Source organism: Marmota marmota, unplaced genomic scaffold, assembly GCF_001458135.2.
Source record: "Marmota marmota marmota unplaced genomic scaffold, marMar, whole genome shotgun sequence".
Classification (NCBI taxonomy): domain Eukaryota; kingdom Metazoa; phylum Chordata; class Mammalia; order Rodentia; family Sciuridae; genus Marmota; species Marmota marmota.
This window is the reverse complement of record NW_026000164.1, coordinates 19,987,684-20,001,765: the sequence shown is the minus strand read 5'-3', so window position 1 is coordinate 20,001,765 and position 14,082 is coordinate 19,987,684. Positions and strand designations below refer to the sequence as shown.

General features: G+C 34.2%; 1 protein-coding gene across 1 annotated transcript in view; it reads left to right on the top strand.

The window, feature by feature from the left end:
• The window catches only part of Klhdc10 (kelch domain containing 10), a 62,853-nt gene that overhangs the window by 20,793 nt on the left and 27,978 nt on the right, over positions 1-14,082 (top strand). Inside the window, exon 2 of the mRNA XM_048786650.1 lies at positions 8,540-8,791. Within this exon, the coding sequence (XP_048642607.1) occupies positions 8,540-8,791 (252 nt within the window). The remainder of the gene's footprint in view (positions 1-8,539; positions 8,792-14,082) is intronic.

Genomic DNA, 14,082 nt, shown 5'->3' with positions numbered 1-14,082 from the left:
ATTTTTTTTTTTTTTTTGTGTGTGTGTGTGTGTGTGTGGTGCTGGGGATTGAACCCAGGGACTTATACTTGCAAGGCAAGCACTCTACCAACTGAGCTATATCCCCAGCCCTGCTTTTGAATTCTTTATAGATGCTGGATTGTATAGTTATACCACATGGCATAGCCTCCTAAGAAAGAATTTCTAGATTGTGTTCTCTATCAATAGTTTAATTATTACAATGTTTATGATGTTTTAGATAAATAATTTTAAACATCATCTATCCTATATCCACTTAAGTGCTTTTTAAATTCATATTTGTTTCTACTTGATTTTTATATTTTTTATTTTAAGATAATACAGGTTCCCGTGAAGTTTTAAGAAACAGTACTGAGAGATCCTTATATTCTTCATCCAGTTTCCCAGAATAATAGCATTTGTTAGTATTATACATTAATAAAGCAAGCAAATTGAAATTGATACAGTCCACTAACCTAACTCAGATTTCATTAGTTTTACATGCACTTCTTTGTGTGTGTTTGTGTTGAGTCTACATTTTTTTCCTGTGTAGATTTGTGTGACCACCACAGTCAAGACATGGAGCAATTCCATCACAAGCCTCCCTCTTGTTGTTACCCTTTTATAGTCATAGCCACTTCCCCTAGCAAACCCTTGGTGACTATTGATCTGTTCCCCATCTGTATAATTGTGTTATTTCAAGAATGTTGTATAAATAAAATCATATGATTCTGTAACCTTTTCACATTGACTTTTTTCATTCAGTATATCCACTTAAGAGCCTCCAAGTTGTTCACATATCAGTAGTTCATAGAGGTAACACAGTTTATTTAATTCATTCGCAGAAGGTCATTGGGTTCTTTTCATATTTTGGCTATTAGGAATAAAGTTGTTATGAACATTTGTATATATATTTTTGTGTGAACATAAATTTTCACTTCTCTGGGATAAGCCCAATAATGTAATCGCCGAGTTGTGTGGTAAGCACATTTAGTTTCGTAGGAAACTGCCATACCCTTTTTCAGAGTGGCTATACCATTCTGTTCCTACCAGCAATGTTAAGCCATCCAGTTTCTGTATGCTCACCAACATTTAGTGTTACCACTCTTTTAAAATTTTACCCATTCTGATGAATATATGGTCCCTAATCAGTTTTGATAAAACTGTATTTGGGCAAAAAAGAACAATTTTGCTGGTTTTAAGAAACTCCAGATTAGCTGATGTTTCCGTGCCTTCATGTTACCATAGAATGAAACTCAGGTCAATTGACTTAGAAATTGGCCCCCAATAGTGTAGTCCTTTTGAATATTAGCATCACTGTCATCCACAAACCAATGTCATCTTCATATTGTTATGTCCACAGGCATTTTTGTTTTGCACATAAAAGGCACTTAATATGTATTTACAGAATAAATTTATATTGAGGAATGGATTTACTCATCTGTGAACATAGCAGTTACTATAAGGATGTTATAAAGTCCAGCTATGTAGGAAGGATGGTTGCCAAGTCAGCTAGCCACAGGATTTTAGAGACTGAAAGAATGGTCCTTAAAAGGAAAAAGGCAATCAAAATCTCTCCTCTTCTGTATAGAGGCACCGTTTACTTAGATCTTCAGCTTCTCCAAGCAAGATTTTTAAATTTTCAACTAGGTGCAGTGGCAAAAACCTGTAATCCCAGCGGCTCTGGAGGCTGAGGCAGGAGGATCATAAGTTCAAGGCTAACCTCAGCAATTAAGGGATGCCCTAAGCAACTCAGTAAGACCCTTTCTCTAAATAAAAGATAAAATGGGGGGCTGGAGTTGTGGCTCAGTGGTAGAGCACTTGCCTTGCACATGTGAGGCACTGGCTTCAATCCTTAGCACCACATATAAATGAATAAAGATATTGTGTTCATTTAAAACTAAAGAAGAAAAAAAAAGAAAAAAGAAAAGAAAAAGGACTGGAGATATTGCTCAGTGGTTAAGGCCCCTGAGTTCAATCCCCATTCCCCCGCCCCCCCGCAAAAAAAAAAAAAGATTTTGTAATTTTCAGTGTAAAGATCTTACACATTATTTGTTAAATTTATTCATAGATATTTTATGGTACTTTTTACTATTTGGTAACTTTTGATGCTATTATAAATAACACTTTAAATTTTTCATTTCATAATTATTTGTTGATAATTTAGAGGAATACACTTTTATCTTTGGATATTAACTTTGTATCCAGCAACTTTCTAAATTTACTTCTTGGTTCTAATTGTTGATTCTTTGGGATTTTCTACTTAAGGAACCATGTCATCTATAAATAACAATTTTACTTCTTTCATTTCAGTCTCTAGTCCTTTTATTTTTGCTTTTCTTGTCTTATAACTCTAGCTTGACTTTTCAGTACTTTTTATTGAGAGAACTGAGCATGCTTGTCTGGTTTCTGACCTCCAGTGAAAGTGTTCAGTATTAAGTATAATGTCAACTATAGGTTAATGATGTTCTTCTTCTTTTTTTTTAATCAGGTTGAAGAAATTTTTTTTTCTTACTTTACTTAGTATTGAATTTTATCGAAAGCATTTTCTGAATCCATTGAGATTACCATATGTTTTTTCTTATTCCATTAAGGTATCCATTAATTAATAATACATTAATACATTGTATTAATACATTAATACATTAATTAATACATTAATACATTGATTAATTTTGGGGTGTTAAATCAACCTTACATTCTTGGAATAATTTTATTTGCTCATGACATATTAACCTTTTTATGTAACTTCAGTTTGATTTACTAATTTTTTTTAGAATTTTTGGGAAATGTTTATAAAGGATATTGACCTATAACTTTTAATGTTCTTAACAGGTTTTGATATCAGGATTCTAATCTCATAAATGACTTTTTTTTTTATTCTTTGAAAATGTTTGTGTCTTACTTAAATACTTAGAGGAACTCACCATTGCAATGTTTTATACGATTCTAAAATTTATATTTATCTAAAACCTGTATTATCACTTTCTATATCCTTTTCTGAACACAAAGTCTTTAACATTCTTCTGCTTTCCCTTCTCAAAACTCCTCTTTGTATTCCTGCAGGTACTTCTGTTGATATCATCTGAATCAAGAGTTTTGAATGTTAATAGTAAAGTTTTGTCCTTCTTTTTTCCCCCTTATCTGTGTTTATTTAGACTTGAAGTTTCTTCTGTTTACTCTTTTCTTATGCCTTGTTATTCTTAGATTATTATTTATTATTTTATTCCATATATATATCTTTGAATTCCCCCCAAGCCCCCCACAGTACTGGAGATTGAACCCAGGAACCTTCAGCCTTTGAGCTACATCCCCAGCTCTTTATTATATTTTAAGACAAGGTCTCACTAAGTTTCCTAGCCTGGTCTTGAACTTGAGATCCATCTGCCTTGGTGCTCTGCTCCCCTCTATGTAGTTAAGTTACAAATGTGTGCTATTGTGACTGGCATTTTTTAGTAAAGATTCTGAGAGAAGCAAACTTTTGTGTACTTGTACATCCATAGTATCTTTTTCTCCTATCTTTGAACAAGAGTTTGGGTAGGTTTAGAATTCTAGATTTAAAAGTGTATCTCGTTGTCCCAGGAACATTTGTTGAAAAGATAATTAATTCCCCACTGAATAATCTTGTCACATTGTCAAAAATCAATAGATTAGCTGGGTGTGATGGCCATGCCTGTAATCTCAGTGGCTTGGGAGGCTGAGGCAGGAGGATCTCGAGTTCAAAGCCAGCCCCAGCAATTTAGTGAGGCCCTAAGCAATTTAGTGAGACCCTGTCTCAAAAAATAAAAAGGGCTGGGGATGTTGCTCAGTGGTTAAGTGCCTGTGGGTTAAAATCTCAGTACCAGTAAAAAAGGGAGTTCATAACCCACTTGAATCAAATGTATGAAATATGATATGTCGAGTTTTGTAATGTTTTGAATAACCAATAAAAAAAAATCTCAGTACCAAAAAACAAACAAACAAACAAGGACAGTGGACTGCGCTGGATGCCATTGGTGCTCACCTGTGATTCCAGTGACCAGTGACCAGTGAGAGGCTGAGGCTTGAGGCCAGCTTGAGCAGTTTAGTGAAAACCTGTCTCAAAATTATAAAGTGTCAGGGAGGTAGGTAGCTCTGTGATAGAGTGCTTACCTAACATTTGAAAGGCCCTGTATTTGATCCCAAGTCCTACAGAAAACACAAACAAACAAACAAAAAATTAAAATAAAACAAAAAATGAAAATTAAAAATCAATAGCCAAATGCATGGTGCACTCCTGTGATCCCAATTACATAGGGAGGCTAATGCAGGAGGATTGCAAGTTTGAGGCCAGCCTGGGCAATTTAGTAAGACCCAGTCTCAAGATAAAATCTTAAAAAGGGATGGGGGATGTAGCTCTGGTAAAGTGCCCTGGGTTCAGTCCCTAATACTGGAGGGAAAAACCAATAGACATAGTGTCTGAGTTTACTTCTGAACCCTCATTTCTGTTCTATTGATCTGTATTTCTGCCTTTATGCTATTACTACAGTTTTGAATGCAGTTATGTTTGTAGTAAGTTTGAAATCAGGAAGTACAGGTCTTCCAACTTCAAAATTGTTTTGGTATTCTGGGTTCCTTGCATTTCCACATGAAGTTGAGGATTAATCTGTTCATTCAGCAAAGAAAAAAAAATAGCACGAGAGTGCTCCATTCTCCATTCTCTTTAGTATCTTAACTTTTAAAATACTTTCTACTTTTTCACGTTTGGATCTTAGGTTTATGCTCACTCATCCTTATTGGAGAGTCCTTGTTAGCCTTCTGTAAATGTCACGTCTATCTATTGTAACAGGTCCCCACTGATAGTGGGAAGGGATGAGAGGGCAATGACACTGAACGTGTGATGAGATGAAGTGTACCAGTATGCCAGTCCTCTTTAGCATAGCTTTCCTTTATTCTGCCTAATTGTTAATATTCACACAGACAGGGCTCTGTTCTGTCTGTCCAAGCGTTTACACTCATTGTTCCTTCCCACACAGGACTCTTGTTGTCTGTTGCCACAATTCCCATCTGGGAGCAAATACCTCTATTCCACAACTCTTGACTTAAACAGGTGGAATGGGTGGAAGAGGTTAATCTGCTGTGTAACTTCTGTGTCACCCTCAACTAATTGTACTGTAAATTTTGTAAATTGTTTCAATTTTTCCTGCTGTCTTCCATCTCTGGGCTTATTTTACCCTGTGAACTTCTACCATTTGTCCTAGCCCTTTATTCTGGGAGTGTAGTACTCTAGTTTCCTCCTTCAGTCTGATTTTATCAGCTTTTCATCTTGTAGTGATTCCTCATAGTATTAGTCTTGCTTTCTTTTCTTTTCTTTTTTTTTTTTTTAACGTGTGTAAAAGCTTTTTTTTTTTTCTTGCTTTCTTTTGATTATGGATTTTTTTTAATGGCTTTGTGTTATTTATGAGATGGGGGAAGCTGAGTTTGCTTGCAGTGTGTTTAGCTATCACCTTGATCCACTCAGTGACTCTGTATGTTGTCTTTATGGTGAAGTAAACGTACCAAAAGAAGAAAAAAAAATTTAAAAACTTCCAAAAAATATTGATGAAATAATTGAAGAAATTATGTTTTTTATTTTGATGAAGGTTGCAAGCAATCACAAATACAGTTTGGCAGTTTGAATGCATAAAATGAAAACTTTCATGAACAAAAGTTAAGACTAGCAGTGTATATGAAATTGAACAGGCATGTGTTTCTTAAAAAAAAAAAAAAAAGAGTAAATACATGTTTGTTAGTGCTAACCTGCTATTTGCTGCTTTACCTTTTTTCCTGCTTTTTGAGAAAGAAGAAAGGTGGGTTCCGAAGTCAGTGTGTACCTTGCCTGAATAACCTCCATAGAGACAACTTTAGAACTTGCCCATGACGGTCATGTTGGTTGTGAGAGAGAAATATGCCAAAAGTGTTTGAAAGAAGCTCTGAGAAAACATTTAAAAAAGGATCTTTTTTTTTTTTTCTTTGCAGTGCTGGAGATTGAACTCAGGGTCTTGCACATGCTGGGCAAGAGTTCTACCACTGAGCTACACCCAGCCCAAAAAAGGATCTTTGATTACAGCTTTGGTTCATTAATTTTCAGTGTCATTTCCTCAGTAGTATTCTAAAGTAGTTTTAGATTTCAAATGGCAAATAAAATAATATGTTATAAAGCTTTCAGGTAACACATAAGGCGATGATTATCCCAACCCAATCATAACCACTATTAACACTTTTTTGTATGTTTCTTTCCAGTATTTTTAAAATCATACTTTAAAAAAATTACAGTAGTGTTGTATTGTTTTTCTTCTAGTCCAAAATAATGCCTATTCAGTGAGAGAGCTTAGAAAATAAAGACTAGCACAAAGGGGAAAAAATAGAAATCACTCCTAATAACCACCCAAAGATAACCACAATTAAATTTGATGTATATTCTTCCAGTACTTTTTTATAAATATACACACTTTTTTCTGTACTAAAATATCACACTCTAATACAATTTTATAACTTGTTCATTTGCAATAGATTGTGAATGTCTTGTCATGTTAATAAACAGACATATATACTGTTTTTAAGTGGTTAATAGAATATGAACATATTTAAGTATGTTTATTTAGCATACTTACTTAACCATCTCCCTATCATTGGACATTGAAAGTGTTTCTAATTTGTTACCATTATAAGTAATACCATAGTTAATATCTTTGTCCATACATCTTTCTATGCATCTATGATTGTTTCTTTAGGAATAGATTCCTAGAAGTGGAATAGCTGGGTCAAAGGGTATGTACATTTTAACACTTTTGATACATAAAAATGTCAAATTTTAAGCTGATCACTTGTTAATAATCTGTCTTGTATTGCTACCTAATTGTTTTATGTGTGTCTTGTCTCCCTGATTAGAACATAAGCTTCTAGAGGGTAAGGGAAGTTTCTTACAGTGTGGCTTCCAGTGTTGGATTCAGGAGCCATCAACACATATCTTATTGATTGAAAGCAGTGTTTCTCCAGACTTTTGGATGTCATAAACTTATAAACTCAAACATATATTTATTTATTTTAAAGTAGACATAACCTTGCAAGTATTCTATTTTTCTAAGAAAGAGTATTAAAAAACAAAACCAATTACCATTTTATGTCACTATTATCCCATAAAATACAAAATATTGAATAAGAAAAAGTTTCAGATCTGTGAGAAATGGATAGGACTTAAAGCGACATTTTAGCTTTTTGAAAAACTTACTTCCTTGTCCATATTTTTCTCATTTTGTGTTGGGTTGGGGATCTTCATCTTAGCCTAGTGGTAGACTGTAGACCAATATTTGGGAACCACTGATTTAAAGATTTAGAGAATTAAAAGATAAACCCTTTGAAAGATAAATAAGTCTCCCCTTTACCCACAAATCCATTTCTCCACAATATTAAGGGCTTGTATGCAGGTAATGGCATTTCATTACACAGAATTTGTGTATCTCCATGTATAAATTCTTTAGTAAGCAAACTAGACCTCACTGATGGACATTGAAATATACCTCCAATTGCCAAAAACAAAGACTATTCTTTTTCTAGGGAATTTGAGACAGGGTAAGTGTGGTATAGTACAAGAAGGCAGGTTTTAGACTCAGAATGCCTAGGTTTGAGTTGTGATTCTGGCATTCATTTACTTAATTTTTCTTTGGCTTTCTTACTTATAAAATGATGATAATATCTTGTTCAGAGTATTTTGACAGTTTCCGTTACAGCACTTACTTGATTATAATGTTGTTATTTGCTTATACATCTGCCTTCCTCACCAGAGCCTATGCTCTTAAGGATAGGAGTCATATCCATCTTTTGCAACCCTGGATTGTAGCACAGGGATCTAGGCATAGCAGGTGCTTGATAAAATGACTATTGAATCAGTACAGGATTGTTGTGAGAATTATATGAGGAAATATATGTGAAAGTTCTTTTTAGCTTTATTCACGATACAAACATTAATTGTTGTTATTGTCAGTAAGAGCTATCCTTGGGAGCTCTCGAAACTTTGGGAAGAGAGAAAAATCACCCCATTTAATAGTTTCATAAATGCATTGCATTTTTTTCTGTTCTATAAGAAAACAAGTTTTAATTGGGGTTAATAACAAGCTAATGCATTTCCTGAGAAGGCAGATGAACTTCCTCCACTCCCTGGAAATGCCAAGATAGTAAATGTTTGTTCTGTTTGGTTGCTATCATATAATTTTAATTATAAGATCAACTTACTTTGTGCTTAAAAGATGGTGACCATTGATTTATAACTAATAAAATAAGGGTACCGAGCCGTGAAGGCAACAGGAGCCTATGTTATGCCCAGTTAGTGTGGGGTAGGGCTCCTTTTTTGACATTCACTGACCTAAGAAAAATATGTTGTTTCTAATCTGTTTGCAAAGCTTCTGGTAAATTTTTGCCACAAGATGGCATTGGTGATTACTGAGTGCACGTACTATTGAACCAATCCCCCAGAAAGGTGCACACAATTGTTTACATTCTTGTGGGGATAAGAGTTTAAAATTTTCATCACTGCTTATATATTAATTTAATTTTGACTTCCAAAACAGAATTAAATGCTACTGTACATCACTTTCTTTCTGTATTCAAGTATTGTTTTGTTTCCTGTTTTTCTGTCTTTATAACTACAGTAACTGTATTATTTGCCATGTGTTGTATGTGTCTGACTTATTGCTGATAATTGTGGTAACAGGTAAGAAGAAAATACGATGGGACCCAGTTAGGAGGCGCTTCATTCAGTCCTGTCCCATCATAAGGATCCCTAACAGGTTTTTGAGAGGTGGGTGATAACTAGCAAGAGATCTGTGCTTCATATGGGTTAAAGGGGACTTTGAATGAATTTTCTAAATCCAAAACTGTTTTCTTAAAAAATTGTCTTGAATAGCTAAATTTGAAGTAAGAAAAGTCTAGAACTTAGTTTTAAACCTGTGCTTCATATTGTCCACTGTTAGAACTGTAATTATAAGTTTTGGGAAGTTAGAATCTCTTAATATATATTAGATGGTAGAAATAAATCATCTCATTGATATCAGTGGTGTTCCACTGTAACTATATTAGAACTTTGAGTAAATAATCCATAAAATATGAATGTAGGAACAATTTTATAGATATGATTCCAAGGAAAAAATAAAAGATTAATTTATGTGATAGTATAAAATATCCCTTTTATGTTAGATCCCATCAATAAAAAGATAAGGGGGACATATTTGTATCAAATAGTTAATATCATGAGTATATAAAGAATTCTTATAAATCAATGTTAAAAGCAAATGCCCACAAGAAAAATAGGTAAAGAAATGTGAATAATTAATTCATAAAAAAGAAATGCCAATATATATTGATATATATCAATATATATATTTATTTTCACTGTTGTAAACATGACAACTAAAAATATAAGATGTTTTCATTTGCTAGGGTTGGCATACACTAATTATATGGGAAAACAATGCTCAGATGGAAGAAGTATAAATTTTATGCAGCCTTTCTGGATTCAATTTGGCAAAATGTATCAGAAACCTTAAAAATGTTTATACCCTTTGACTTGCAGTTCTTAGATTTACACATGTCACATTCCTTTTACTTTTTATTTTTTCCACCAAAATGTATCCAATAATTATGAAAAAAAATCTGGGGAGTTGGGGTTGTGGGTCAGGGGTAGAGCATACACCTAACAGATGTGAGGCACTGGGTTCCATCCTCAGTACCACATAAAAATAAAATAAAGGGCTGGGGTTGTGGCTCAGTGGTAGATTGCTTGCCTAGCATATGTGAGGCACTGGGTTTGATTCTCAGCACTGCATATAAATTAATAAAAAATAAAGGTCCATTGACAACTAAAAATTTTTTTAAAAAATAAAATAAAAGTATTGTGTCCACCTACAACTAAAAAGTATATTTAATTTTTCTTTTTTAAAAAAGAAAGAAAATCTCAGAGGATTGAAAATTCTAGTTCACACTGTTTTTCTAGATATAACAAATTGTCAGACAAGCATGTTGTAATTTAGACTTCATTAAATTATTTATAAACCAGTATATCTAATTTTAACTGAAGAAATTAAAACAAAAACCTAAGAAAAAATCCTGCAGCTGCTATAGAAGTTTCTGTATCTAGTGCCTAACCTATTTTTAGCAGCCAAGCTCCGGAGCATGAAAAGAATAAAACCAGGCCTAAATGGATCAAGATATGATTAAATAGTGTAGCATGCCACCTTTTAGAGTAAAATAATGTTATTGATAAAAATTAAGAGGTAATTTTAGCAGCATGTGATAGAAAAACCATTGTATACTTGTGGCCAAGCAGGCATCTAATTCTATAAAATATTTTCTTTATTTATAAATTGGAATGCTAATTTATTGATTCACAGTGAGAAATCTAACTTGGGCTGAATGAAGCATAAATTAAACTTTATTATTTAAATATATTATTTATGTTTAATCTTATTATAATTATGCTTACTAAATATAAGCATAATCAGTTTAATTAGGATATAGAATTCAGTATAATAATATAAAAATATAAACATAAAAAAGGAGTTAGCGAAATCACTGGTTATATTTGGATGGTGGGATTTTATTTTGTATAGTCTCTGTTTTTCCAATTTTTTAATCATGGAAAAAAAGATTGCACAGGTAAGTTTCATATTATTGGTTATTTGTAATCCCTAAATGCAAACAATGGCTGAGAAAGCTGGTCTTAGACAGTTCTGAGAAGAGTGAGTAGTAGTAAACAGCAGTAGCAGTCAAGATCATCAAGGACCTCCTTTAAATCAGTGGCCTTGTCTTAGTGCTCACCTTCTTTGAGCTGTTTGTAGTATTTGATGCTATGAACCAACTGCACTTTCTTAAATTTTTCTCTTCTTTTGGGTTGCATTGCTATAGGGTCCTAGATGTTTTCTTCTACCCTTTGGTTATTCATTCTGTTTCCTTCACTAGCTTCTTTCTTCCTACCCACTGAAGGTGGGTATTGGCTCCGTGTTCTGTCCTTTCCATGATCTCCCTTGGTTGTCTCATCAACTTCCTCAGGTTTAACTATCTTCATTTGTTCATTTGTTCATTCTTTCGTTCTTTCTCAGTTGCTTCCTGTATGTCAGGCACTGTCCTAGCTTGATGACGTATAGACGTAGAGAATCAGGTAAACAGACAATTACAAAGGAATTTGAGCATAATTCTTTGTGATAAGTGTTGCAGTGAGGCATTGTGGCAAAAGGGTACACAGAAGAGGTTCCTGGCTCAGCTTCAGGGGAGGAGGGGGAGAAAGGAGTGGCCCTCAGGATGACTTTTCAGAAGGGATGTGCTTATAGACTAGATGTTAGCAAGGGAAGGTTGGAGTGTTCCTAACCACTGGGACCAGCAAGTTGCTTGAGTAAAGGCATTTACTCAATTAGCATAGTAGGAAAGGGGTGGGCAGAAGCTGGAGAGGGCCTGGCTCTAGTGGACACCAGTCAAGGAAAGTTCACGATCAGATTTGGTTTTTTAGCCAGAGGAGAGATTTAATTGAAAGACCAGTTACAAAATTATCACAGTTATCAAGGTGAGAAATGACAAAGCCTGATTTAAGGTAGTTATAGTAGGAATGGAGGGTAGGGGATTGATTTGGGGGGGGGTGAATTAGATAAGATTTAGTGATTAATTGAAGAGGAGGGAAGAATCAAAAAAGACACCATGGTGTCTTCACTAGGTGTTATGTAGGTAGACAAGAGGGTCAGGGTTAGGAAACACATGATAATTCAGGTTCATCTCTGCAAACTAACAGTAGTTCATCATTTAAACATTTAGTCTAAAAGCTTTTTGTTTTTCCCAGAAAAACCTCTTTGGTAGGCCCATTTCCACTTTGATTCTCTAATACTTAGTCTTAAGGATTATTTCCAGGGAAACTTCCCTGGCAAACCTGACCCCTCTTTGTTCTTGTGGTACCGTGTGTACCTACCTGTACTAACATTTATCTCATGGAATTATAGTTATTTCTTATCTGGGCCTCCCATTAGACTGTAAGCTCTGTAAGGGCAGGGACTGTGGGACAGTGCCTCTCATTTCTTTATCTCTAGTTTGTAGCATAGTGCATGTGTGTTTGAGTTGAATTATTTAAAAGGCTGCTGTCAGGGAATAGGATGGGTCTAAAGTTTTAGTATGTTCTCAGCTTCTCTCTGGTGGTTGTGACAGTGAACTAATGAACTGTTAAGAACATGAAAATGCTATTGTTTAATTTTTCATTAGGTTTTTTTCTTTTTAACTTATCTACACTTTGGAAATAGCCACTTTTAAGCCTCTCATTTTGGGAATCCTTTACCTTACCTCTTTTGGTGATTGAAGAGTTTCATTTGGCCTACTTTCTGTCACTAGATTTCTTCACTAGATCCCGCATCTTCTCAAAATATATTTCTACCATTAAAAGTGAACAGTTCTGATGTAGTAAAAACGGTGGGTTTCCATCATGAAATAATGAACTGAAAGTACCCATTTACCTCTTCTACTTCTCAGGTATCACTAAAAATGGCAAAACAAATATAAGACAATGAATAAATCATAATTATATTTAACAAAAAGGTGGGGGGGGGCTTTAAAGCCAGATTATTTGTGTCTGAATCCAGGCTCTGCTGTTCGCCAATTGTGTGACGTTGGGCAAGTTGCTTATTCTTATTTTTTTATTGCCTCAGTTTTCTTATCTATAAAATTAGGATGATGATAGGTGATGATAATACTTTGTATCTCCTAAAATTATGAAAATCAAGAGAAATAATGTATATAAAACACTTGGAATTTTTTACATTTAGCAAATGTGGAATTGATGTTAGCTGCTATCATTATTTTTATTGTTATAATACCAGGAATTTGGGGGCTAAGGCTGTGGCTCAGTGGTAGAGCACTTGCCTTACACATGTGAAGCACTGGGTTCGATCCTCAGCACCACATAAAAAATAAATGAATGAATAAAGATATTGTGTCCATCTGCAGCTAAAAATAAAAAATAAAAAAAAATAATACCAGGAATTTTAAGGAATTTCTGGGTAATCAAAAGTAATTGGAATTATTTTGATTAGGAAACCAGCACCAAATAAAATGCAATCCAAAATAGATTCTCCTGCTGCATGATGAAGTCAGAGAATCTCTTAGTAGGTCTCTTTCCCCAAACTCTAAATATAAAGTTAACAAGTTTAAGAAGAGGGATCAGGTTTGGGGATGATAAAACAATAGGGTAAATAAGTAAAGAACTGCCTACAAAACAGCTGCTTCTCCTACTTCCTCTCTCCCTCCTTTGCTATGAAAGAGCTCTAGCGATGGCATTGGTTCCTAAGATGAGGCATAAGAACAGCTTTTCAAGCAAAGAAGGGGGTTTACCTTGAGGTGGTTTGGGGGTAGGCATTCTAAGCAGGATCTGGAACTAGAAAAAGTGCACAACACAGATCTTTAAATAATGAACTTCCACCATAGATTGGGTGAGAAGGGTGGGACCCTACAATATAAATACAGTCTACATTATTTTGGCAGCAAAAAGGAAAACAAACTGCTTTCTTTTTCTATACTTCTAAAGGGAAACCTGTCTGTTCACATACTGCTTACCTGCAGAGACCCACAAAAATTTCATTTGCATGTTTTGAAGACAGATAAACATAGCTGTTGAGAAAAAATGCTTATTTCTTATAAGTACTAAGTAGTATATGGTCCTTTCATTTATTAATATGAATAGGTGATCAAGGCTTACCAGAACTTTGGAGGAAAACAATTTGGAAGAGGGTGACTAAGATGAACAATTAAAACAACCACCTCGTGGTACTGTGATGATAATATGATAGTAGAATGTAACTTTAGGAAATCCTAATCACAAAAGATATCCTCACAGAGCCAAGAAGTGAATTGCATCCGTAAATAAAAAGTCAGCTGTTGGGAACTCGGATTGTGGCTCAGTGGCAAAGCGCTTGGCTGGTGCCTATGAGGCACTGGGTTTGAGCCTCAGCACCACATAAAAATAAATAGATAAAATAAAGGTATTGTGTGCATCTACAACTAAAAAAGATATATATATATATATATATATATATATATATATATATATATATATATATATATATA